At 44.6% G+C, this 27894-nt stretch overlaps 1 protein-coding gene across 14 annotated transcripts in view; it reads left to right on the forward strand.

The window, feature by feature from the left end:
• The first annotated feature begins 64 nt into the window (after positions 1-64).
• Positions 65-27894, forward strand: part of NVL (nuclear VCP like) — a 172077-nt gene continuing 144247 nt past the window's right edge. For all 14 annotated transcript variants that reach the window (XR_008319197.1, XR_008319200.1, XR_008319198.1 and 11 more), the window contains exons 1-6: positions 65-548; positions 2717-2790; positions 12449-12501; positions 12776-12872; positions 16365-16413; positions 18037-18306. Coding sequence is in view for 8 of the 14 variants with exons in the window: in XM_053308106.1 (XP_053164081.1) it covers positions 486-548; positions 2717-2790; positions 12449-12501; positions 12776-12872; positions 16365-16413; positions 18037-18306 (606 nt within the window). In the remaining 6 variants the exon portion in view is untranslated. The remainder of the gene's footprint in view (positions 549-2716; positions 2791-12448; positions 12502-12775; positions 12873-16364; positions 16414-18036; positions 18307-27894) is intronic.

Consider the following 27894-nt stretch of genomic DNA (forward strand, 5'->3'; position numbering starts at 1 on the left):
GAAAAACGGAGGCGGACTAAGAAACGCGGGGAAACCAGCAGCTGTGGAAGACCGGAGAGGGGCACAAAACACGGTCCTCTTGGTTTGGACAGTTCGTTGGGTGTCTAAAGCAACGCCTGCATGGAAATTCCAAGCACGCCGCCTTATTCTGGCTTTCTCTCTCATCTTGACTGAAACTTCATTTTATTATTATTTATGTATTAAGGCATTTTTATCAACCCTCTTTGCGGCCCTTCAAAAGGTAGCTTGCAAAAATCAAAATCCACACACTTCCATAGAGGGCTCGCTTTTGAGACCAACGAGTAACGACGCCGCACTTGAAGGGGGCGGGTCACGGTGGAGGAACCCAGCCCGCCTCGACAGCGACAGCTGCCAGCAGGACCTTCAGGCGGTCCAAAGACAGCCTTGATTAGGGCCTATTCGACTGGGGAAGGCGGAGTGTTTTCCTTGCTTGAGGGGCGGAATTGGGCGCCTTGGGAACCACCATGCGGAGCCGCGGAGGGGGCTACCCCGTAGGAGATCTCCGGCTGAAGCAGCGGGTTAAGCAGGTACCGCCTCATGTCTCTCTCCCCACTTCGTCCTCCTCTGCTGGGTCCCCCTTCGATTAGGATGTGGCCCCCAAACTGGCCTTAGTTGGAGCCAGGGTCCACGAGGGCTGAGTCTGCCAACCAAAGTAATGGGCTATGACTTTGGCTTGATCTGTATGGCTGTGAGGCAGTCGACAGCCTGACCTCTTACCATGTTTGCTTAGAAGTAAGTCCCAATCAGTTCCGTGGGATTTACTTGCACGTGTTTTGGAGCCGTTCAATTCTTTGCGTATTTGCAAGCCCTTTTTGGAGCCTTACTTGGCTAACTGCTTCATATGTGCAGTACCCTTCAGCCCAATCCTGTGAAATTGGTGGGCATAACCCTGTCTAACTGCATATGATTGGCCTTTTTGTTGCCTGGATACAATATTGGTAGTTGCATGCTGATGGCAGAAGGTGTCGTATCATACCTTAACTTGCTATATAAAAAATGAGAGGGAATAGGCAGACATAAGTTCGTGTTTTGACAATACATGGATCTAGTTATTTTAAGGATTCCTACGTGTGTGAGGTTTTATGCTTGGGAGCCTACTTTCAAGTACAAAAAGTAAACTTTGAAGTTCTAAGTTTCTGGAGCTTTATTGCATGTACAGTGGTCCCTCTACTTACGAAATTAATCCATTCCGAATGCACATTTGTAAGTCGAAAAGTTCGTAAGTCGAAAAGCGGTTTCCCATAGGAATGCACTGGGAACAGATTAATGCATTCCAGAGCCTAGAAAAAAGACCCAGACCCCCAGTAAGGCTTGCAAACTGCACAGGAACATTTCTTTTCAAGAATAAACAGTAAGTAAACAGGCAGGCAAGTCAAGGAAACCGCATGTAAAATTCGTAAGTCGAGGAAACCCCATCTAAAAATTTGTAAGTCGAAAAAACCGCATCTAAAACCGGATCTAAAACTGCCGTTTGTAACTCGAAAAATACTTATGTCGAGTAGTTCGTAAGTCGAGGGACCACTGTAGATCTTTATAGTGAAACAGACATGCATGTTGTGCTTCAAAATCCAGTTTGGATGAATTTGCTTCTGTGCTGTGAAGGGGACTTGCATGTAACTATCCCTGTTTGGTGGTTGTGTGCTTCTCAAAAAACAAGATTTGGTATAGTGAACTGGTTAAATGTATGAGCTCTGAGTGCAGAAGTCCCAGATTCAAAAGTTGCCTCAGTCCTGCATCTGCAATAATGAAAGTGGCCTACTTTACAGAGCCATTGTAAACACTACAGAGAAAATGTATGTGAAGTGCTGTCTAAGATTGGAATACATTATATAAATGCAAAGCTGTTCCCTGATTTCAAACTGTGGCCAGGGGTGGGGGCAACTACCAGTACTGATCCTAAGGATCAGCTCTAGCTTGAGCCATTGAGAGATGAAGCTGGAGCCTTTCCCATCAACAGATCTGCCTGCAAAGAGCACAGACTTCCATAGTGAGCAGCAGGCCGGATCTGTTCCCCACTGATAAGAAAAGCCCTGCTGGATCAGGCCAATGGCCCATCTAGACAAGCATCCTGCTTCATGCAATAGCCAACCAGGTGTATCTAGGTCTAGGGAGTCCGCAAGTGCTGGAAAGAGAGCAATGCCCCCTCTCATTGATTTCTCCTAGCACATGCTGTTTAGGGCCATGCCTCCTCTGATCCTGATGGAAATATACAGCTATCCAACCACTGATAGCCCTATCCTCCATGAATTGGTCTAATCCCCTCTTAAACCTGCCTAGATTCATGGTCATCGTCATAGTCAGCAAATTCCATTGTTTAACTACATGTAGTGTAAAAAAGTACTTTTCTTTTGTCTTTCCTGAATCTCCCAGCACTTAGCTTCAATGGATGACCCTGGCTTCTAATACTATGTCAGCGTGCAGGGGGGTGGGGGTGGGGGTCTTCTTTCGAAACTAAAAAGGCCCAAATGTTCTAGTCTTTCTGCCATTAAGCACCCTGGTCTGCTGCTTCCAAATAATCCACTTGCTTTTCTTTGTGTATTTGTATCTGCAGAAACCTACAGGGACAAAGCTATCCCGTTTCCCTTTTATATTTGATTTTAAAATGTTTCCACAAGTAATTTTTACATATATATTGTTTCTGTAGAAGCTAACACTTTTTTGTATAATCTGGGTTTTTAAAATGTATTTATTATAGTACCTGAGCAGTAATAAATGTGGCCAGTATGTCGATATTGGGATTTTAGCAGCTGATCTGCAGAAAACATACAGGTAAGTGAAAGTTTTAACTCATATGCTTTATTTTGTGAGAGTCAAGTAAATGATAGGAAAAATAATGAATGAGTTCTAAAAGCAAATGATAGTCAGCGTGTTAGGTGCAGTTTAGACCATTAGCCCTTAAATAATTCAAGAGAAGAGACTCCTTTTTTCTTGTAGTAGTTTCATGATATCTGGGTTTTCCCCATTTCCCCCATTTTTGCAATACTCTGTAAGATACCTCAGAAAAGTAATTCAGGTGTTTGTGACCAGAAACAACTAATGCTAGAGAGCCAGAGTGGTGTACTGGGGAGATCAGCTCTCCACTCTCGGCCACAAATAGCACCAGATGATCTTCAGCCAGTTGCTCTCAGTCTCACCTACCCCATAGGGTTGACAAGATAAAATGAGGTCCCCATGAGTTGAGTAGAGGAAGGGTGGATACAGTTGTCAACAACAAGGAAAAATCAAACAACCATGTCCTACTAGACTGCTTCCAACAGCAAGATCGGACATTTTGGGGGAAGAGAGAGGCTGACTGGGTTTCTCCTTTAGACTTGTGAATTCACAGTTTTAGTAAGGGACTTACCTCCCTGTTTTCAGATAACTGAATCCTTGTATTGGGCTGAAGTTAAAGTTTGCCCCTCTGGAGAAAGAATTCTCAGCCAGGCAGTCATGCTCTATCCAGGGGCGGATTAACACAGAGGCAGAGCCTACGGCAGCAAAATTTGAGGAACGGCAAATGTTGTCGCTCCTCAAATTTTGCCACACCTCTCTGGGGGCAGCGGCGGCAGTAGCTGCATGGCAGGGGTGGTGGTGAGAGGAAAGTTCCCCCCTTTTACTTTACTTTTTTTAAAAGCCATAGTGGTGACATTTGCTGCAGGGAGGGGGGTGACCAGGCGATGGGAAAGTTCTGCCTTTCCCCCCCTAAAGATCACCTCTGCCAGTGGCAGGATAGGATGTGGCGATGGTGGCTGGCTGCAAGGAGGGTGGAGGGTGAGGAGAGTGCCCCTTTTTTAAAATGGGGGAACTTCCTCTTCACCTGGTGCCCCCCCTCCCTGCAGCTACTGCTGCTGCGGTGGCTTTAAAAAAAATTAAAGTAAAAGGCAGGTTACCCCTCCCCCTCTTCAGCTACTGCTGCTGCCACCCCATAGCAGTGGCTTTTTCCCCCCCAGGGTGGCAAAAAGGCTAATTCGTCCCTGTCTGTATTTGTTAGCACTTGAAGCTTCTCCTGAAATCTGGGAGTGCAGCTGGCAGAGTTATTTCTTCTTCTTTAGAGTTGTATATGCATGTACACATATATGAAGAGTGGGGGGAGGGGGGACCCTTCCACCTCCAGTCCTCTCACATTATTCATTCTTCTTCTGAGCTACAGTGGGGATTGCAGGCTCATGGAGCAGGATGGGCTTACTAAAGAGTTAACCTTTCTACATTGCTGAAATCAAAACATGTTAAAACTATATCTTCCACAAGTTAAAATATCTGAATATCTTCTGAAACCCCAGAAAGAAATGTCCATGTAGTTCATATAATTTACTTGAGGTAAGTTCCATGTTTCTGAAGAAGATCAAATGGCTGAAATATATTTGGTACTAGTATATCCTTTCTCTTACTGCAAAGATTCATCTACTATATATTTTGAAGATTTTTTAGTTTGTTTGTGTGAAATAAAGTCATGCTTCTTGCATACACAATCCTTCCACTGAAATTAGCTGAATGCACTGCTATCTGGATGAGGTCCATTGTACCCATAAGAAATGGGTTCTGCGCCTGCGCAGGGACCTCGCGGGCTGATTGATTAGCTCCTCTTGACGCCCCCACCGCCTGCACGTGCTGTGTCTTGTCTGTTAAGATTGGCGGTTGGGGCGCCTCGTTTCAGTTTCTCTTTGACTACCAAAGCGATCAGACCTCATAGCTGTTGCTCCTCAGTTTGAAAACTATTGGCTTGATACTTGGACTGAACTGGTTTACGCATTATTCTAAATGGACTACTTGGTTAATAGATTACTTGTTTTTATTGGCTTGACCTTGGAACGGAACTTGGCATTGTTTTACTCTAAACGGACAAACTTGGAGAAAGATCGTTTAGCTTCTCGTTGTGACTCGGAACGGAAATCGGACAGTGCTTATTCTTACAACCATCTGATTTGGCAAGAATGGAGGTGAAGAAAACCTTCAAAAGGTGTATTAAATGCTGAGCCAAACTACTGTCGACGGACTACCACGACGCTTCTTTACTGTGCCTAGGGGAAGAGCATAGTACGGCAACTTGTAAGGTTTGCTGTTCTTTCTCAAAGCAAACAAGGCAAAATAGGGCATTATGCCTGGGCGGCTCTGTATGATGAGGCTCTCTGCCTGCCGACGCTCCGGCCGGGCGCTTCCCCAGACTCCCCTTCGATGTCGGGCACTCGATCGACGTCGAACGCTCGGTCAACATCAAGCTCCCCAGAACCGGGTACTAGCGGAACTGCACAGCAGCAGTCTAAAACCGCTTTACCGAGTACTAAAGAGTCTGCTGTTTTCAAGAAACCTAAGGAGGTGTCGAAGAAAAAGAGGCACAGGGATCGAGATTGTCCTGGTGAGGATAGGGTTAAGGGCGCTGCACATGAGTTGAGAGTGCATCGTACCCCGTCCCCAGTGTCTGCTCAAGCTCTTGAGGGTGACTCGGATGAGTCCGTTACGACCTCGACATTGGCTCCAACCTCGACATTGGCTACGGCGTCGATGGTAGGGAATCCACCTCTGACATCGACTGGACAGGCTTCGGCGTTGATTGCACAGGCTTGTGAGGTAGCATCGACGTCGACAGCATTGGAGGTTCAGGCCCCCTTTTCTACGTCGACATCGAGAATGGTCTCGACGCCGATATTAGCAGCGGCGAAGCTGCAGGCATATGTAGCCCCGCCGTCGATGCCGACTCTACCGGAACAAATTTTCAGTGGACTCGACGTCAACGTCGACAGCGATGATGCACACGGCAAGGAGGATCCCGCAGTTGCTGTCTCCAGCTCGCACTCCCTTTCAATCCCCTTCGACTCCGAGGACACCAGGGTGGATGGGGCAGGATGGGGCGCTGCATGAGCTGCTGGATTCGACTGCAAGCACTCCATCAGGAGCTACGTTCCAGGGCTTCCTAAGCGCAGGTTTGGATGAAGACCAGGATGAGGGGGAGCCAGTACATTTGCCTAAAACTCCATCCTACTCTCCTTTTCGAGCCCAAGGAGTGGGTGTGCATGTACCTGCTCCAACATTGGAGCATCCAGCTGTGAGTTCCCCTTTGGAGCCCCAAGGGATTTCTGTGACTCAGCCTACCCATAGCTGCGGGTTCCGCCACACCTTGCCTGCAGATTATGCTGAATTTCTGTGTTGGAGGGCCCTGCAGGGGCATGTATTGTTACCTGCTCAGCCAGAAGCAGCTCTTCCACATCAACCAGCAGAGATACGGCCACAGCCACTCATTCAGCCGCATCCTAGGCAGGTTATTCAGGTCACACAGCCAGCACCTGAGCCACTGGTGGTACAACCGCCACCTGTTTACCATACTATTGCACATGCACAGCCGATTGTTTTGCCACAACCGCCAGTAGTGCAGCCGGCGCTGGTCCAGACGAGGCAGGTTGCAGAAAAACCTAGTGGTAAAAGGAAGAGGAAGTCGACCCCTCCACCCTCTCCCCCGTCTTCTTCCCCTGCTGATGCTAGCATTGAGGATGACTCTGGAGCAAGTTCGGAGTTGGACGATGTCAGTCATCAGTCTGACCCCCCCCCCCTCGGATGTGGTCGCCAGCGGAGGAGTTGAAGGCTTATCATGCCTTGATAAGGGACATAGCTGAGGCTTTGGGAATGGAGCTTAAATCTCCGGAAACGGACGTGGTAGACCCAGTGTACAACATGATGGTGAAATCTAAAACCTCTCATCCGGTGGCACTCACGATGATTCCAGCAATCAGCAAGGCAGCGTGGGAGAGTATAAGTGTTGCTGCTCCAACTTCAAAGCGATTGGAGAATTTGTACAGGATCAGTGAAGAAGAAAATACTTACCTCCTGCGCCATCCGGTGCCCAACTCGTTGGTTGTGGACTGTGCCTCTACATCCAAGGGTGGTCGCCGTCATTCAACACCTGCGGATAAAGAGGGAAGAAAAATAGATGTCATGGAAAGGAAGGTTTATAGTACGTCCTGTCTTGCAATACGAATTGCCAACTATGCGGCCTGCATGGCTCGATATAACCACCTATTGTGGGACGCCTTGTTGCAAGACTCCACATCTATGACGCCACAGGAGTTCCAGTGGAAGTTCAATGAGACTTATGAGAGAACTACGGCAGTGACTAGGCAACAATTAAGTACCTTTAAGCATCTGGCGGAGACTGAGTCTCGTACAATGGTTACAGCAGTAAGCATGCGCGGGCATGCGTGGCTCCATTCTGCTACACTCCAACCAGATATGAAGGACAGGGTGGAGTCGCTGTCGTTCGATGGGAAAGGATTGTTCCATGAGGATACGGATACGGATACATCTATGGAATCTTTAAAGAAATCGAAGTTTACAGCGCGTACCTTTATGGCATCCTCTGGTGGGGCCAGTGGCACATCAAAGGGTCATTCGTGGCAGAGACCTAGTAGATTTCAAGAGAGAAAAGAATACAAGAAGCAATACCGTCCCTATCAACGCAATAGAGCCTATAACCAGAAACCTAAGGGAAAGGCGGCACGTCAACAGGACAAGGACGCTTCCAGACAAGGCTTTTGATGGGACTGTTCACTCACTGCACAACCTTGCGAAGTCTTACATCCGATCGGCTGTTCTAATTCCATCTCCACGGACCATGCTACCCGGGGCCCCTACCATTGGTCCTGTGGTTGCCAGAAATACCATCAAACTGGCAAGCCGTGCGCAAGCATGGCACAATATAACATCAGATCGGTGGGTCTTGTGTATAGTGCAGACAGGATATGCATTGGAATTCGAGACCAAGCCTCCGTTTTCAGGGCTGACATTCACGCCAGCCACAGAAATTCTTCAGACGGAGGTCAAGGTGTTGTTGGAGAAGCAAGCGATAACACCTGTGCAGTGGGCGAACAGAATGACAGGCTTTTATTCCCACTACTTTCAGATCCCGAAGAGAGGTGGCAGGATCCCAGCTATAATGGACTTGAGGGATCTCAACTGTTACATCGTGACCAGGAAATTCAGAATGATTATCCTGCAGTCTATCCTTCCCCTGTTGGTACACAGGACATGGGCAGTTACACTAGATTTAAAGGATGCCTACTTCCATATCTGCATCCAAGAAAATTACCGGAAGTACCTCAGGTTTACTGTAGGAAGTCAGATATTTCAATACACGGTGCTCCCGTTTGGTCTGTCAACAGCACCCCGAGTATTTACGAAGGTGATGGCAGTTGTGGTGGCCTACCTAAGGACTCAAGGGATGATGATTTATCCGTATTTAGACGATTGGCTTTTGATCAGTCGCGACAGGGAGCTCTTAAAGGAGCAAATTCAACAGGTGGTGGGCCTGTTGGAGGACCTTGGAATCAGCATCAATTGGAAGAAATCGCATCTCGAGCCAATGACTCAGGTGAACTTCATCGGAGCAGTACTCGATTTGAGCTTGCAAAGAGCTTTTTTGCCATTTGAACGCATTTGCCAGATACAATTGCTCGTCCAGCAATTTGTGCAAACCCCACTGCAACCAGCTGTGACGATTCAACGGCTGCTGGGACTGATGGCATCATGTACAACGATGGTGCAATATACACGTTTACACATGCGCACACTACAGCTGTGGTTTCTCAGCAATTTTCACCCCAATGTGGACAGTCAGAACATGCGCTTGACCATGTCACTAGTGGTGTTAAAGAGTCTGCACTGGTGGAGGGAGGAGCGCAACCTGGTTCAAGGTGTGGGGTTCGCGGCACAAGTTCCAATGTACTAGGTAACTACGGACGCGTCCCTAACAGGATGGGGAGCGCACTGTGTAGGCCACTGCATCCAGGGAACTTGGGCACTGCCACAAACTCAGCAGCACATCAACTACTTAGAGCTGATGGCAGTGTTCCTAGCCCTCAAGGCGTTCCAACCCTTGGTCACTGGAAAGACAGTGCAACTACAACTGGACAACACAACGGCTTTCACCTACCTCAATCACCGGGGGGGGGACAGTCTCCTTAACGTTGTGTCTGCTAGCCCAAAAGATTTGGAATTGGTGCGTTCAGCACTCAGTCTACCCGATGGCAATCCAAATACGGGGGGTAGACAATTGCTTGGCCAACAACCTGAGCAGGATCACAGACTATGGCTAAAGGCACGAGTGGGAGATAAAGACTGTATACCTCAGACAGGTGTTCAAGGACTGGGGGGTTCCCTCAATAGACTTGTTTGCAACTCTTGCCAACAAAAAGTGTGTCAACTACTGCTCTCATGTGGGCATGGGCCAGGGCTCCCTAGGGGATGCATTTCAACACACTTGGAATGTGGGGCTGCTGTATCTGTTTCCGCCGCTACCTCTGTTGGGTCACACAGTAGCGCGGGTGATGAGAGACAGATTGAGTTGCATCCTTCTAACTCCTTGGTGGCCGCGCCAGCCGTGGTTTGCCCCGCTGCTGCAGTTGTCGGAGGGCAATTTCCACAGGCTCCCGCAAAAGGCGGACCTGTTGCACAGAGAGCAAGGAAGAGTGTTACATCCGGAGGTCCAGGCGCTGAAGATGACTGCCTGGAGAATAGGGTTTTGAAGAATATTCTATTAAATAGTAGACGTGAATCAACAAGGCGTAATTATGCTTGTAAATGGAAACGCTATCAGGCTTACATGAGAGCGAAAGGGATCAAACCTATGCGCACTTCTCCACAAGAGGTGTTGATGTACCTAACTTCGCTGAAGTTAAAGGGCCTGGCAGATGTCTCTATTAAGCTACATCTGGCGGCCATTTCGGCGAAGCACAGGGGTTGGGATGACTCCTCTGTGTTTTCCCACCCGGAGTGTAAGCACTTCTTAAAGGGCCTTAACAACTTGTACCCACCTGTACCTCGCCCTATGGAACAGTGGAGTTTGTCTTTGGTGTTGTCGGCTCTTACAGAACCTCCATTTGAGCCTTTGGGAACGATACCCATTAAACTTCTGTCTTTAAAAGCTGCTTTCCTGATAGCAATCACAACGGCTAAACGTGTAAGCGAACTGACAGCTCTGCGTATGGATAAGCCTTACACGCAGTTCTATCCTCACAAAGTTGTGATGAGGCTTGATCCGCGTTTCCGCACAAAGGTGGTGACAGAGTTTCATTTGAATCAGGAGGTAATCCTGCCTACCTTCTTTCAGAACGCAGAGACAGATTTGGAAAAGGCACTTCACACGTTAGATGTGAGGAGGACGCTTCTATATTACCTGGATCAAACTCATGCTTTCCGGAAGAGTAGGAAGCTCTTCATCTCATATAAGGGACAGTGTAAAGGCCGCCCGATATCTCGGCAGCGCTTAGCACATTGGCTTGTGGAACTTATCTTTCACGCTTATAAGTGTCAGAAGGTAACACCGCCCAAGACAGTGTGAGCCCATTCTATGAGCGCGTATGCAACATCAGCAGCCCGTCTGTCGGGCATCAGGATGTCAGATATCTGCATGACAGCCACATGGTCTTCCCAGCTACCATTCGTCAAACATTATGCTATAGATTTGAGAATGGCGCGGGAGGCGAATTTTGGGAGAACTGTTCTAAAGAGGGTATTAGCATAGGCCTAGGGTCATCTGCACCCACCTCCTTAAGGGGGAAGCTTGCTAATCACCCATTTCTTATGGGTGCAATGGACCTCATTCAGATAAACAGGTTGCTTACCTGTAACTTATGATCTGGATGGGGTCCACTGTAGCCATAAGTCCCTCCCAAGCCATCCCCGCTGCAGAGTCAGTTGGTGGACATTGAGACTATTTATCTTGTGGATCATCCATATGGGCGGTCTGCGGGAAACTGAAAGGAGGCGCCCCAACCGCCAATCTTAACAGACAAGACACAGCACTTGCAGGCAGTGGGGGCGTCGAGAGGAGCTAATCAATCAGCCCGCGAGGTCCCTGCGCAGGCGCAGAACCCATTTCTTATGGCTACAATGGACCCCATCCAGATCATAAGTTACAGGTAAGCAACCTGTTTTTTTACATTGGAATATATTGGGGGAAATGTTGAAATATATATTTTTTATATTTTAAAAAACAAACTCTGAATCTAATCATCATATTTTAACTGTCATGGATCTCAACAGATTCTTAACACTCAATAATCAGATCAATATTTCCAAAACAACATCATGCCCAAGAGATGCAGAAGATCTTTTTCAGATTCAAATTTACTGTGGTTCAAATTTGCCATGTATGATAATTCACTAAAATAAATAATGTTTGAAGTTGAAATCCTATAACTTTCAAATTGTTCTTTTACTTCCCTTTTGCAAGCACATTATTTAAAAATTCTGTTACGTATACAGCTGGCCCTTGATTAGCAGTTTCGCTTATTTGCAAGCCACCACCCTGTATACCAATAAAGTTATTGCAGCGCTGGTGAGTTTTAGTTATTCACAGTTTTCCAACCCACCTACCCACCCCAACTAAATTGATATACAGTTTAAATAGCCACTCCTTCCCACTTCTCAGCTGGCACTCAGGGAGATTTAAATAAGCATTGCAAAAGATGCAGTCTGCTCTATCCACTCTCACTCTGGAGTAGATTGTTTAGCTAAGGAACCTAACCCCATTTTTTGAGTAAGGTCAAGCACTCCAATATCACAGTTTCTACTAACTAGCTGACCCCGCACAGAGCATCTGTGCGCTCTTTGCGGCTGGCGGTTACCTCTCCCCCCACCACCTTCTGCCCCAGGCCTTGCCTCCGTGGCTGGGCTGGGCCCGCTGCTGCCTCTGCGGCCAGGCCTGCCGCTGCTGCGGTGACCAATCCTCATGGGTGTGCCTCAGCCAATCAGGCCCATCCACCGCCCAGCAAGTCACCTGGGCGTGGGACGTACATTCCAAGGCACACCCAGGAGAATTTTATATAGAGAGAAATGTTACCCTACTAGTTTAATATAATTTTGTCCTTATTGTGCTTGTCTGTCAGACATTTAGATTGAGAAGCAAACTTTTATAATGCTGTTATGATTTCTGCTACTGTGATGGTTTACACACGTGGAGGATCCCAACAGGGGCTTCTCCCCTGCCGCTGCTTACATGCATGCACAAGAGGCCATTAGGGTGAATGGTAAGTCTTTGCGCATTCCTCATATACCCATCCCGCCTTCCCTTTGGTGTAAGGTTCTTGTGCTCCAGAACATAAGTTACTTGTTTCAGGCAGAGAGGGAGGATTGGATGGTGACATGAGAAGCATGAACAAATCTGCCATTTCCCCTAATGGCCTCCTTTTGTGTTTCAGGACTGTACTGAAACCCTCTGTGTGTTTGTGATATCCATAGCAGATTTGTTGATAACCTATGTGCTATGTCTCTTGTAAATAATATTGTTTGGAAAATACTTTTATGAATATCAGTCCTAACCTTTCCTAGGCATGGAACTGGATATTTGTGAATTAGGGTGGTTTTCTTCTTACAAAGTTTACATTCTGTTTCTACACTGAGAGTGTTATATGCATAAAGGAAGGCTTTCAATGAGACTCTAATGTCTAAATTTGATTTTCAGTGCTGATTATGGACGAAGAAAAAGAAATGCCTTTAGAATCCAGGTAGAGAAAGGTGAGTCTTAATATTGTAGTTGAAGGTGAAGCCATTCTACCAAGGGTGATCTTTAGCTAGTCCAAAAGTATCTTCCTGCCCCACCCCCTACCTGCCGTCACACATCTACATACTAGGTTCACTATAATTCAGCTATCTCTGACCCTTAGATTATGTTCACAGTATTTCTGGCTTCTGGTTTTCTGGATGCCATATGGGATTTTGTGGTTCATGCTGCACATCATAAAGACAGATAACTATGTGGCTTCATCTGTGTTTTGGTTTTCTCCTTTAGTCTTTGGAATAATCAGCAGTGAGCTAAAGTCTGAGGATTTAGCAGCAGTAGAGGATGAACATTTGGCAAAGAAAGCAAGATGCAAAGGGGAAGAAGAGTAAGTTGAAATGAGTTTGTTCCAAGTTATGACTTTCTGAAAAGAATACTTTGTATCTATTTGGCTGAGCATAGACATAATACAGCATGAATACTGAACCATGGCTAGGTGATTGGGAGCACTCATTGTCCCCTTCTTTCTTCCAGTTTTGGACTTAACGTTATGTCTGTACTGGTGTTTTGGCTAACCACAGTTAGTGCAAAACTACAGCTTCTAACCATGGTATGAAAATTGTGCTTTAACATTAGTTAGCTAAAAATGCTGGTAGAGACTTAATGCTAACTGTAGTTAGTCCTGAAGGCAGTAGGTGGGTAATGCCTACACGATGTTAGGGAGGAGTGTTCCAGATTGCATATCCAAAATTAGAAGATTATGCAGTGGTATGTCTGCACTGGGCCAGTGTTTAACTTCCTGCTCCCAATACTATGAGCCATACTACTACTTTTGGCTGTCTGATGAGAACTGTTCCTATACAAGCCTCCCTTACATGGACAGGATTCATTTACATAAAAGTTGTGCCTCAGGATTTGCACCCTGGTGTGCAAACAAAAGAACCCTAAAAATATTAAAATGCCCAACACAATTCAATGTATAAACTATAATATGAACATTTAATAGTATTGAAACAATATTGCTATGAAAATTCCTATAAACCTAAATAGGCAAAATAGATGTTTATTTTTTAGATTATGAGCCCTTTGGGCACAGGGAACCATTTTATTTATTGATATCTATGTAAACTGCTTTGGGGACTTTTGTTGAAAAGCGGTATAGAAGGAAGGAAAGAAAGAAAGGGAAAAAAATCTGTATGAATATGACCTTCTCAAGAAAGTAACAGATGAAGCTCTTCAAGTATATCTTAAAAAAGAGAAATTCTTCATAAAATGCTAAGCCACATCCCCACAGTATGATAAAATACTGTTCTCAAATAAAATAAATGTCTTTTCCAATTGGAGTGTGCCATAGAGTCAGAAAGTCTTCATAGGAGTACATATAAAATGTCATATGTTGAGTTGCTGCTCCAGAGCAGTTGTTATAAAATTCTTTTCTTCATATGAAATAAGTGTCCTTTTCAAGTGGGGTGCCATAATATCCATAAAAATGTATAAAATGCCAGGTGCGTTTTGAATATATGCCATCTTCTTCAGTGGTATATATCAACTGTCTGTATCCAATGCTATTTTCTATATGTATCTTCATTTACTCACAGTAGTTCCTACTAGCATACCACAGGAGGAGGTGTTAATGGAACTGCTCCGGGGTGATTGGCGAAACACTGCTAAATGCATTCAGGCTTTGTGTGGGGAATTAGTGAGCTGAGGTGGAGTAGTCCCATGACAGAAAAAATTTGTGCAAAGTTCTGGTCCCAGGGAAATGAACTGGCAGAGGGGTTGAAGTTCAAAATAAAGTAAGATTTTATATGAGGGTTTAGTGGTAGGTAGTAGCGGAGAACCAAAAGCAGCTCGGGGATTAGGCAGCACGGGTAAATCCAAAAGGTGTCTGTTCTCATGCAGCCAGCTTCTCGTAGCAGCGAGGCATGCTGAGCAGATCAGGCCAGTAAGGAAGGCCGATCTGAAAGCTGAGTGGGAATGGTGCGAAGAGCAAGACACAGTCTGGTGTTATGGCTGATGTCAGGTCTATTGCCTAAACAGTGGGTGACTCCATGGTATAGAGACCAAATGAAGCACACTGGTTCATGAAACCGGGCCAATTATAGCCCAAAATGTACCCGGAGGCAAAATATGGGCTTAGCACCTGTATATCTCCAAGATCGCCTCTCTCAGCCAGTTGTATCCCGACCTGTGAGGTCTTCTTAGCTGGCCCTCCTTAGTGTCCCAGGCCCTGGTGTAGTGAGTGGTGCCTGGGCCCGTAGGAGCGCCTTCTCTGTGGCCGCCCTTCTTCTTTGGAACACTCTCCCCCCCCCCCCGATTCTTTCAGCTTTTAAGGCCCTGACTGCTTTTAAGGCCCTTCTTAAGACCCACCACAGTAGCCCAGTCTTTTGATAAATCATCTTAATTGCCTAACCAGCATAGTTAGCTCACTCTCTGCAAAACTGCTCTCAGCCATTTTGATGCTGTTGGAGTTCTTTCCAGGGCCCTAGGTCATATTGCAACAATCTTCCCCCTCTGATGCCTCTGAAGATCTTAGTGGATTTTGCAAAGAAAAATATGATTTAAGACTCGGTTCCCGCTTCAGTGAGTGACCAAAACTCATTCCCACATATTTTGTATACATTTTGGAGAATATTTTGTCATATTTACCACTAGTTTTTAGAAGATAGGCCTGATTATATCCAGAAGTTTCAGCTTAGGCAACCATCTTGCTTGGCATCAAGCCACGCCCCCGAGTGGTGCGCATTACTCAGCTCAATACACTCTGAAGCACCACCCTAGTGGATTGTTTAATGTGAAGAGAAACTTTCCTTTTTAGAAATAATAAAACAATTCAAATCAAGGTTTGTAAAGGAAAAACCATATATCTGCTCATGAGTGATGAATTTGTAAGTTTTTCTTCCTATGTAATCTCCCTCTCTAGGTATTGTACTCTCATTAATCGGTCAGAATAGACATGTTATACCAATGAATGTGCCCATAGATATTAAAATTCAGTAAAATGTCGAACATAAGAACAGCCCTGCTAGATCAGGCCCAAGTCCAGCATCCCATTTCATATAGTGGCCCACCAGAAGCCTCTGGGGAGCCCACAGGCAAGAGGTAAGGGCATGCCCTCTCTCTTGCTGTTGCCCCCATGCAACTGGTATTGAGAGGCATCATGCCTCTGAGGCTGGAGGTGGCCTACTTCCAGAACAGGTTGGAAGGATGTATTGTCTGTTCAAATGTTTCCATTATGGAATATAGCAACTGATTTTCATTAGCTGTCATTAGTGCAGCTAATGCAACCAATGCACGTTTATTAGCCAGGAGTCCATTCTCATGATTTCATTGGGCTTGGGACTGATATGTAGTCATGTACAATTAAGTGGCTCAGTGGGGAAATGCTTGACTAACAAGCAGAAGGTTGCCAGTTCAAATCCCCGCTGGTATGTTTCCCAGACTATGGGAAACACCTATTTCAGGCAGCAGCGATATAGGAAGATACTGAAAGGCATCATCTCATACTGCATGGGAGAAGGCATTGGTAAACCTCTCCTGTATTCTGCAAAGAAAACCACAGAGCTCTGTGGGCGCCAGGAGTTGAAATTGACGTGATGGCACACTTTACTTACTTTACAATTCTAGCATTTTTTTGCAGTTCTAATTTCTCTCATGACGATTCTGGAGCTTGGTTCATTGTGAGGAAGATTATTTATTTTTCAATAACATCCAGTAAATTAGTAGCGTTTAAAATAGTACATTTTAAAGAGTTTTCTTCTACATTCCCTGTTTCTGTGTTTAATACATGAGGAAGCATTCTACCGGTTATATGAATGACTGTAGTTTTAAAAAATATGTTGACCTTCTTATTGCTAAACTTAAAAATTTTCTCCTTAAGTGATTCAGAAAGCTGCATGGATACCTCCGACACAGACATCGAGCTTTCAGTAAGTATGTCTGCCTGCATGCATGTGATGGGTCCAATAACATATATTTAGTATGTTATGTTCCTGATGTTTATAGAATGGATATAAATGCCTTAAATTCATAATGACCAGTTTTTCCTTGGCCACTTCATAGTGCCGCTTCATAAAACTTTATAGCTGTGTGGAAATTGTTTCTCTTGCTTGACCAAACTGAAGCCATTTTGTTGGTTTGATGCTATTGCTGTTTGAGCAACAATGCTCTGCAAGGAGAAAATAGGAAAACTAGCTTAGCACTGCAGGCAGGAGCTTGGGGTTTGGCTTGAAAAATTCAGGGAAAGGTCCCTAGATATTTGAATAATGCTTTAGCAGACAGTGACGGCAGCTGCGTTTTGTTGGAGCATTCTATCATGCAGAGTAGCGATGATCTGTTGATATAACTTCCTTGTTTTAATATACACGTGTAACCATCTAACTAACTGATTGAAACGTTTGAACAAACTAGGACAAATGATGTAATTTTCTTTTTTGACAAGATAAGACTTTTCTGTACTTTGCAAGTGGTCTTTAGAATCTGATCAGGTTTTGTAACCTGCACGGGCTCTCTCTGACCCATTTTCTTCAGAAATGGTCTTTATCAATAAAGCTGTACTTGGATTATAATACAGCACGAAGACCACATTTTCTTCCACATCTGCCTCTACCCAAGGCACTATATTCTATTCTGAAGGATCATGTTTCAGAGCCATTAGCTATCATTGGTGGAAAGAGAGAATAAGATGTCCCTCATTATCCACTGGGCTTCTGTTCCCACCAATTTCCACAGATAACAGAACTGTGGATAAAAAGACTGTAAGTCAGTGGTAATTAGGGGGGTTAGATTTCTGGGGGGGCAAAAAAGGCAAAAAAAAAAGTAATACAAAGGCAGAAATTGGAGAAATAATGTACTGTGCTATGCTTTGCAGGTTTCCAGCTGTCCAGCAATACGCCCCCAAACCCCCAATTCGGCCAATTTTCTATGAAAAATTGTGGGGGAGAAGTTCTTTTTCTTTCTTTTTGTTTTTTTCTTTATTTTACAAAAGAACCGCAAAATAGTTTCTTTTAGCAAAATGGTGGCCGGAAATGATCTCGGAGGTCATTTCTGGGCACCCTGAAACTGCAGATAGGCGAATTCCTACCATTTTTGGAGTGTATATACTAAGGCCGGGTCTCTATTGCCTGACTGCGGATACACAAAACCACGGGTGTCAGGAACATGGTTGATGAGGGCCACCTGCGAGACAGCAGGTATGATGCCAACTGTCAATACTGTATAGTCCCACTTTCGTGCCCAAAGCAGGAAAATCTGAGTTTATTTTTAGAAATATTATAGATTAAAAGGAAAAAACCCAGATAAAAATGGCTACAACTTTGCCTACAACTAATTAATTACAGCTACTTTTCCTACAACTAATTAATTAGCATGTCATTCTGAAAATGATGGGCAGTCGTTATCTCAAGCTTGCAAGGCTTTTGTAAGATGTATAGATTGTTGATAATTTGTATTTAGGCATGTTCTGATTTTTTTTTTTAATCACAATGATAGAAATAACCAAAATTTATTCTGATATCTCCTGTTTACTTTTTATATATGTATATATATTTCAGACTTCAAATCATATGAACTCTTCCTTGTTGACCTTATATCGGAAAGGAAATCCAGATTCTCTTCCAGCAGCTCCTAAGAATGTGCTGTCAAAATCCAGCACTCCAGCACAAATGTTTCCTGGATCAAACACGCCTCCCCATCAAGCACCATCTGATACCAGGATTTCAGAAGGGGGTTGGTTTATTGATAAAACTCCAAGCACAAAAGAGGACAATTTTTTAATTGATCTTTGTGCAGAAGAGAGTGACAGTGGGAAACAGATAGCTGAGGTACTGTTCTTATTACTAATCCAACGTTTTCTCAATTGGTGCAAATTTATTTGTTTTTATCACTTGTCCCATCCCCAAAATTTAGTGTCGATCACAATGTTAAAGGCTTCATCTAAAATAACTATAAAAATAGCTTAAAATAAGCTACAGTTTCTGTAACAATGTAACCCCTATACCAGTCTAACCTCAGCTGCCAAAAGCCAGTTCAATTTTTAAACATTAAACATGAAAAATGTTTTCAAAAGTACATTGGGAATGAACAAATTCTTTACAGTTTTTCCATATGAACAAAAATACGCCAATTGGAATTAAAGCATGTGCAATGTGTATCGAGGGTGTTTTTGAAAATAACTTTGTGATATTGTACCAGACCAAATCACCTTGATAACAGAGGCTGGTATAACTACAGACTCCATAGCTCTGAAATACTATTTAGAACAGGGGAGATAAGAATCTTTATATATATATATATATATATATATATATATATATGAAGAGTATTAAATAAGGAACGTTCATGGGCTGCCAGAGTAAGTAAATCAAGAAACCATTTGTCAATATCTGGAGGATATTTACATTTGCAGTTTTGTAAAATAATACGTTTAGCCACCAGAAAGGCCCTAGTGAGCCATTTCCATTGATTAGGGGTTATTCCTTCAACATCAGAAGGCAATCCTAGCAACAAAACTGAAACAGGGTCTAGAGAATATTCCCTCACTATTACTAAATTTACATAGTCACTTATCTTTTCCCAAAGTGGAGATATAACCTTACAAATAATGAACAGTCCCACCTCTCCTTCCCCACATCTCCAACATTTTGTGGACTTACTCAGCCCACATTCATGGAATCTAACCAGAGTCCAATAAGAATGAACAACTAAAAAACAAAACAAAAAACTAACTTGAGCCACAAATCATAAGATACTTTGGCAGCTTCAGCCAAAATCACAGCCCATTGAAATTGAAACATTCCGTTCCAAGCTCCATTTAATTCTTTCAGTATCAAGTGGCAGTGCTACCTGGGCTTTGATAAAATTATAAAGCATATTATGAGCCCGATTAAATTCACCAATATGACAATAGTATTTGATGATATTAGGAGCTTCTGAAGTACTAATAGCATCAGGACCAAATCTTTTGGATATGCTGAGTCTTAACAATATATTTCCAAGCACCTTTGGATTTTAGATCATATTCATGTTGTATAAGATGAAATGGTTTTTAAAAAGAAGCAGAGGATATTATTACTATTAGCCCAATTCTGCCAACAGACAGGTCTTCCAGCAATAGTTATTTGGGGATTTCCCCATAATGTGGACTGTTCATGCGCAAATAGACAAGACTGGAAATGGAGCAGTATATTTTTCCAAGCAGGTCTTGCAACCAAAATAGATGGACTATACGAAGTAGAATGTTTCAAGTACCTAGAACCTAATGCGGCTTCACCAAAAAAAGGTTGGACCTCAACTTTTGCCCATAATGAAGCCTCACACATTTCATCAGGCTTTCTCCAATACAGCGCTTGAAAAATAAAAAAGGAGTTGTGATATATTTGGAAATTAGGCAAATTAAAACCATCTTTCTTTAAAGGCAGTTGACATTTCTAATAAGAAATTCTAGATTGCTTATTCCCACCCCCCATTAAAAAATCTGTAACAAATATATAAATTTGGGGGCAATATAAAATTTAAGAATATTAATCTTCCCCCAAAAACTAATTTGGAGCTCTTCCCAGTGCTTAAGATCCATCTCAGTTTATTTAATGAAGGGATTTAAATTAATAGGAACCATTTGCTTGATTTCTTTAGAAACTAACACTCCCAAATACTTAAAATGACTATCTGCCCACTTGAAACCCCACTTATTCAATATGGGATCTTTAGGAGATGCACCAAGTTGCAGAGCCACAGATTTCCGATCATTCACCACAAAGCAAGGCACCATCTGCATATAAAGCAAGTTTTTTATTTCCTCACCACCCGTCTGAATACTGGAAATGGTTTGGCCTTGCCTGATAGCAATAGCTAAAGGTTCAAGAGATAAATTAAAGAGCAAAGGGGAAAGAGGAAACCTTTTCTAGTACCACTAAGTAAATTAAAACTAGAAGATGAAACTCCATTAATTAATACTCTAGACCTAGTTGACTTAAATAAAATATCAATCCATTTGATAAAGGTTCCAGGAAAATCAAAATACTGAAGAGAGGATTTAAGAAAACTAATCTTCAATTTATCAAAAGCTTCCTCTGCATCCAAGGACAAAAGGAGATGGGGAGGATTCATACCTTCTGAGGATGCCACTACATTTAGGGCCAACCTAAGATGGTCTGATACCTTTTGACTTCTAATAAAACCAGCCTGCAAGATATGAATAATTGTAGAAATGCATCGTTTGAGCTGTTGTGCCAAGATGGATGCAAGTATGTTGGCATCAACATTCATCAGAGAAATAGGTCCACAATTGCAACACAATTGGGGGTCTTTATCCAGTTTTGGAAAAGTTGAAATTGTTGCTTCATACATTGACTGAGGAAGGGAACTACATTTGAAAGCGTTTGTTAAAACATCCCATAGCAATGGAGCCAATTCCTCTCAAAATGTTTGATACCACTTTGAAGAGTAGCCATCCGGCCCTGGGGCCTTGCCTGGCTTTAAAATTTCAGTTGTCCATTTAATTTCATCTAACTTGATTGGTGCACCAAGGAGCTCTTTATGCTCTTGAAAAGATTTAGGCATAGTAATAAAATCCAAGAAATTTGATATCTCCGACTAAATGCAGCAAGAGTCATTGGAATACAGTTTAGCATAAAACATTTTCAAATTGCCTACTGATAGCCTTGGAATCAGTCAGAAGATTGCCCCCATCAACTTTAATTGCAAGAACAGTCTTTTTATTATGGATTGCTTTTAATTTATACACAAGCAATTGACTAGCTCTTTCCCCAGATTCCCAAAATCGCTGTCAAGTGCAAGCTAATAAAAATTCATCCTGTTGTGCATGTAAACAGTTAACATCATATTGTAACCTAACCATTTGATTATACAAGGACAGGGTTGGGGAAGAACTATATTCAGACATCTTTTTCCCAGGAAGCTCCTCCAACTCAAGTAATTCTTTATTACTCTCTTCTTACGAGATGAGTATAAAATAATAAAAGCACGTAAAAAGGCTTTAAGAGAATTCCATAAAAAGGTTCTAGAGATGCCTAGGATGTCATTTGTAACTAAAAATTCTTTAATTGAATCCGGATAAGACGGAGGTACTGTTAGTCAGTAGGAGAGCCAATCGGGATGAGGAGATTTTACTGGTTCTGGATGGGGTTGCACTCCCCTTGAAGGAGCAAGTACGCAGCTTGGGGGTACTACTGGACCCGGCTCTGCTTTTGGAAGCTCAGGTGGAGGCGGTGGCCAGGGTGCCTTCGCACGGCTTCGGCTGGTGCGCCAGCTGCGTCCCTTTCTCTAGAAGGCAGATCTGGCCACTGTTACCCACACTTTAGTCACGTCGCGGCTGGATTACTGTAACGCGCTCTACGTGGGGCTGCCCTTGAAGAATATCCGGAAACTGCAGCTAGTGCAAAACGCGGCAGCGAGGGTTTTATCCGGAGCTGCCCGTTAGGAACATACCACCCCCATTTTGAAAGAGCAGCACTGGCTACCGGTTCGTTTCCGGGTCCAATTCAAGGTGCTGGTTTTGACCTTTAAAGCCCTAAACGGTTTGGGCCCGGGGTATTTGAGGGACCGCCTGCTCCCAAGGGTTGCTGCCCGCTTGACGAGGACATCTGAGGGGGCCCTGCTCCGGGTGCCGACAATGAGAGAGGCCCGGCTGTCGTGCACTTGGGACAGGGCCTTCTCTGTTGCTGCCCCCAGACTCTGGAATGCTCTACCAGTGGCCGTTCATTCCTCGGACTCCATCACGGCTTTTAGAAAGCTTGTAAAGACTTGGCTTTTTACCCAGGCTTTTACATAATCGTTTTACTGCTGCTTCTGGGTGTTTTTATTTGTTGTATTGTTTTATGCCTGTTTTTATATGTTTTTATACTTTTAGCATGATGTTTTTATTGTGCTTTTATTGTATGTTTTTAACTTTTGTAAACCGCCTTGGGGCTATCTTTTAACGAAAGGCGGTATAGAAATGCAAAAATAAATAAATAAATAAATTGCGGCGGGGAACATAAGGCCAACAGACAGGCCAGCGAACAGGCAGGCGGGGAGAGAAAGTGGCAGTGGCAAGGGAGAAAGTAGTAGCAGGGGGGAGGAAAGCAGCAGCCAGCCAGAAAAACAACTGGCCAGGCAGGCAACCAGAGAGAAAAAGCATTGGAGTGGGGAAGAGGAGTGGGGAGGGCTGAGAACGAGGGGCTGGAAACAAGGGAAGGGAGCTGAGGACAAGGGAGAACTAGAGGCACAGATGCTCTTCACCCGGGTTGACTAGTATAGTTTATTATGTTCACCACAAATCTCAGTGACAGAAGGCAGCAGAGATAGTGCAATTGCTATTTTCCAGCTAGCTGAAGATAACCGGAATGCATGCAGGCCAATAAAATGAAAGTCCCGATGCACATTTTATGTGAACTGGGATCTTCATCAAATAAACAAATAGGAGAAAAACAGGTTGCTTACCTATAACAGGTGATCTGGAAGTGATCCGTTGAATCCATAAGGAAATGGGTTCTGCACCTGCACAGGCACATCGCAGGCCGACTTAGTAGCTCCTCGCGACACCCAGCCTCCCTCACACGCTTCCTGAGTCTGTTATATTGAGCGGTTGGGCGTCCTACTGTCAGTTCTGTGCAGACCGCCCCCATTTTTCCTTTCCTTTCCTTTTTTTCTTTTTTCTTTTGCCTTTCTGCAGTGGGGACACATAGGGAGGGTCTTGTGGATTCAACGGATCACTTCCAGATCACCTGTTACAGGTAAGCAACCTGTTTATTTGGACTGTGATCCGTTGATTCCATAAGGAAATGGGTGAATAGCTAGCTTCCGCACTATGGTGGAGGGTGCAGAAAGCAGATTCTACGATAGTACCCTTTTCAAGACACGCCTTCCGTATTCTGCCTGTCTTGCCATGCAGAAGTCAATGGCTTAATGCTTAATGAACGGCTGCTGCGTTGACCATGTAGCAGCCGTGCAAATGTCTTCCATTCTAATTCTTGAAAGATGGGCAGCCAAAGTTGAATATGCTCTTGTCGAATGTGCTCGTATAGTCTTTGGCAATGGAACCGCTTGATGCTTGTACGCTAGTAGGATCAGTTCCATTAGCCAATGCGCTATGCATTGTCTTGATACTGCGTGGCCTTTACATTTGCCCCTGCATGTTATAAAGAGCTTCTTTGTTTTCCTGATAGGCTTGGTCTCCTTTAAATAATATAGCAAGGTTTTACATACATCTAAAGAATGTAGGGCTTTTTCCAGACTCGTTTATGGTGTCTGAAAAAATGTTGGCAGTATTATTTCCTGATTAAGGTGAAACTCTGTGATCATCTTTGGCCGGAAATCCGTGTCCAATCTCATCACCACCTTATGTGGGTAGAACTGGGTGTATGGTTTATCAATCCTTAAAGCAGTCATTTCTCCCACACGTTTAGCCGTGGTGATGGCGATTAAGAAGGCAACCTTGAGCATGAGTATGTGGAGAGTTGCCGAATGCAGGGGGGCCTCGGTGAGAGCTGAGAGCACCAACTTAGAAGCTCCACTGTTCCAGTGATCTCTTTAGTGGAGGATATAGGTTATTAAGTCCTTTCATGAAACGCTTACTCTCTGGATGTGTAAATACAGACACTCCATCCCATCCTGGGAGCTTGGCTGATATGGCAGCTAGGTGTACCTTGAGTGACACATTTGCCAATCCTTGCATCTTCAAGTTAGTCAAATACAGTAACACTTGCTGCACCGTAGCACGGTCTGAATCCATGGGTCTTAGCATAGGCCTTGAATCTCTTCCATTTGCAAAAGTAACTGTGTCTAGTCGACGGTCATCTACTATTTATCAGTATCTTGTTCAGAATCTGAGCCTCCATGCCGTTAAACGCAGAATCTCTATTTCGAGATGTAGCACCCTTCCTCCTTTGTGTAGGAGATCCGGAGCAGGAGGTAGCCTGTAGGAGATCCCTGTGGATAGTTGCAGCAGTAGTGCAAACCACAGTTGGCACGGCCACCATGGGGCTAGAAGTATGCAAGACGTCCCGTCCCTCAGGATCTGGCCCAACACCCAACTGAGCAGTGGAAATGGTGGAAACAGGTATAGAAGCCCCATGCGCCAATTGTATTGAAACGCGTCGCCCAGTGACTCTGCCCCAATACCCGCTCGTGAGCAATATCTCTGGCATTTCTTGTTGGCCACTGTGGCAAACATGTCGATTGTCGGGATACCCCATCTGCTGAAGGCTTGACTGATGCAAGCTTCTTTGATTTCCTATTCGTGTCGAATCGATTGACTCAGATCGAATCGATTGACTCGGCTGAGGGTATCAGCTAGCTGGTTGTTGACACCTCTTATGTGTATTGCAATTGGGGAGATGACATATGCTATGCACCAGTCCCACATTCTCATAGACAAGGCACATAGAGTGGGAGAGACTGTGCCCCCCGTCTGTTGATGTACGCAATCGCTGTGGTGTTGTCTAAGTGAACCTGCGTCACTGTTCCCTTGAGTTGGGGTTTGAAGGCCTTCAGCGCTAAGAATGCAGCCAGTAGTTCCAGGTAGTTTATATGATGTTGACTCTGCATGTGTGACCATTGTCCCTGTATGCAGTATGGTCCGCAGTGTGCTCCCCATCCTATTAGGGAAGCATCCGACGTGACCCAATTCGTTGGGATCAAGGGTTTGAACAGAATTCCTTGCAACAGGTTGTCCTTCAACATCCACCAACGCAGTGATTGCAACACCGTCTGGGGGAGTTTCAGGTGTAAGCTCTGGCTGTCTACTTTGGGCCTGAAAGTTCTTAGATACGACTGTTGTAGGGGGCACATGTGCAATCTCATGTGTCTGACAGTCGTATTGCAGGATGCCATCAATCCCAACAACCTCTGAATGGTCCTTGCCAGCTGAATGGGGTTGCACTGGAACAACTGCGCCAGAGCATTGATCTGTTGATAGCGTTCTTCTGGTAAGAATGCCCTCTTCTTTTCCATGTCCAAAGATGCACCTATGAAACTTATGTGCTTCCTGGGCTCCAGGCTGGATTTCTTCCAATTGATGTTGATCCCCAAGTTCTGAAGAAGACGCACCATCTCCTGGATCTGTTTGTGAAGTAACTCTTTGTCTCTGCTTACCGAGAGCCAATCATCTAGTTAAGGATAGACAACCAAGCCCTGTGTTCGTACTGTAAATACACCACAACCACAGCCATCACCTTGGTAAATACTCTTGGCGCCGTCGATAGTCCGAAGGGCAAAACTGTGTACTGGTAAATTGCCTCCCCCACTGTGAATCTGAGGTATTTCCGGTGATTCTCTTGGATGCCTACATGAAAGTAAGGATCCTTGAGATCCAACGTTGCCGCCCACTCTTCCTGATCTAGGAAGGGGATTATTGTCTGCAACGTTGTCATTCTGAATTTCCGGGTTAAGACAAATTTGTTGAGTCCCCTCAAACCCATGATTGCTCGGATCCCCCCTCTCACTTGGGTATCTGGGAATAGCGGGAGTAGAATCCTGACTATCTTCTCGTCCACTGCACAGGTACAGTTGCCTCCTTTTCCAATAACACTTCTATCTCCTCCTGCAGTTCCGCTGTTGCTTTGGTGAATTTCAACCCTGAGAATGGGGGTAGAGTCTTGAACTCGATTGCATACCCCATTGCTATTATCCTCAGTACCCAGCGGTCTGATGTTATATTGTGCCATGCTTGGGCATGGTTTGCCAGCTTGATGGTTGAGCTGGCAACTACAAGACCGATGGCATTGGCCTTGACATTCGTTGTTAAATTGGCAGTTGTTGGTAAATGCAGTGGGTTGACATAGCAATCAAAAGGATTGCTTGATATTGTCCTTATTAGAACGATTGTTCTTGTTCTTGTTGTTATTGAATCCTCTTGTCCTCTGGAAGGGCCTATTCTGTCTTCTAAAATCACTCCTGTCCTGATGTCTAAAAGATCTCTGGCGGGTATAATTTCGATTTCGAGAATTATATGAGGATGAATTAGAAGTTGATGTTGCTGCCATGAAGGTTTTTGCTGTAAATTTTGACTTCTTGAGAGTCTCCATTGTCGTGTCAGTGTCTTCATGGAAGAGGCCTTTCCCGTCAAAAGCCAGGTTCTCAACTCGGTCCTTCTTGTCGGATTGTAATGTTGTTGACGGAAGCCAAGCATAGCGGCGTGTGGTTACCGCAGTAACCATTGCCCTTGACTCCGTCTCTGCCAAGTGTTTGACGGCACTGAGTTGTTGCCTTGTTACTGACGTGGTTCTCTCATAAACCTCATTAAACTTGTCCTGCAGCTCATCTGGCATCATAGAAGTTGAGTCTTGTAGCAGGGTGTCCCAAAGCAGGTGAATATAACGAGCCATAATTGGCTATGCGAGTGGCTAGGCTAGAGGTGGTGTAAAGCTTCCTGCCGAGGCCATCCATTTTCCTGCCCTCTCTGTCTGCTGGTGTTGTATGGCGCCGACCTCTTTTAGCTGTCGTGGCACAATCCACTGCCATGGAATTTGGGACAGGGTTCCGGACAAGGTATGCATCATCTCTGTCCTGAACCCTATAAAGATTCTCTAAGCATTTTGATGTTGGGTTTGAGGTCTGTAAAGCTTCCCATGCTGTTTTCGCAGCCTTTGCTATCACTGGAATCATGGGTAGGGCTACTGGATACAGTGTTTTGGCCTTCACCATCATATTGTATACCGGGTCCTGTATTTCTGTTTCTGGTTAGTTTAACTCCATTCCCAGCGCCTCTGCAATCTCCCTTATTAAAGTGTGGTACACTTTTAACTCCTTTGTGGGAGATCTCGAAAGGTGGGGTGGAACATCAGAAGGAGGGTCCGAATTGTGACTTGTCTGATCAGATGCAGAGTCATCAGACTCATAATATTCCAAATCTCGGTCTGGAGATGGAGGTGAACTCTGTGCTGGAGGAGGACTCGATTTTGGCTTTCTCTCCCCCCCCCCCCAGCTTCTCCTGATTCACCTCTGGTGTTTGAGTCTGGCAAGACGTGGTGACTAGCAACTCTGTTTTCGGCTGGTGAGGAAGAGGTTGATGGTGTAGATCAGGCGGGGGTTGCTGGAGTGGCATAGCAGACTGATGGAGAGAAGGTTCCCAATAATTGATGGTATGTTTTAGTACTAGGTCTTGAATGCATCTCACAGATACGTGCCGTGCCTTCCATTGTAGATATTCCCCATAATCCTCTGGGAGTGAATGTCTGAAGCCACACGAATGTGTTGGCTGCGTTGATGGTGGACGTACTCCTGTCATGGCTCAGATTTCTGACTCCAAAGAGTCTGAGCAGGAGGATTCGCCTGCTAGTGAAGGCTCAGAGGCACAGCAACAGGATTTGGCAGGGAGACCAGACTCTGGAGCTGAGGATTCGCAACAGCTGCCAGACATGATTTCTGATGGGGAGGAGCCTGGGATTTCACCTGTCTTGAGAAGATGGCTC

Source organism: Hemicordylus capensis, chromosome 1, assembly GCF_027244095.1.
Source record: "Hemicordylus capensis ecotype Gifberg chromosome 1, rHemCap1.1.pri, whole genome shotgun sequence".
In the NCBI taxonomy this organism is placed as follows: Eukaryota; Metazoa; Chordata; class Lepidosauria; order Squamata; family Cordylidae; genus Hemicordylus; species Hemicordylus capensis.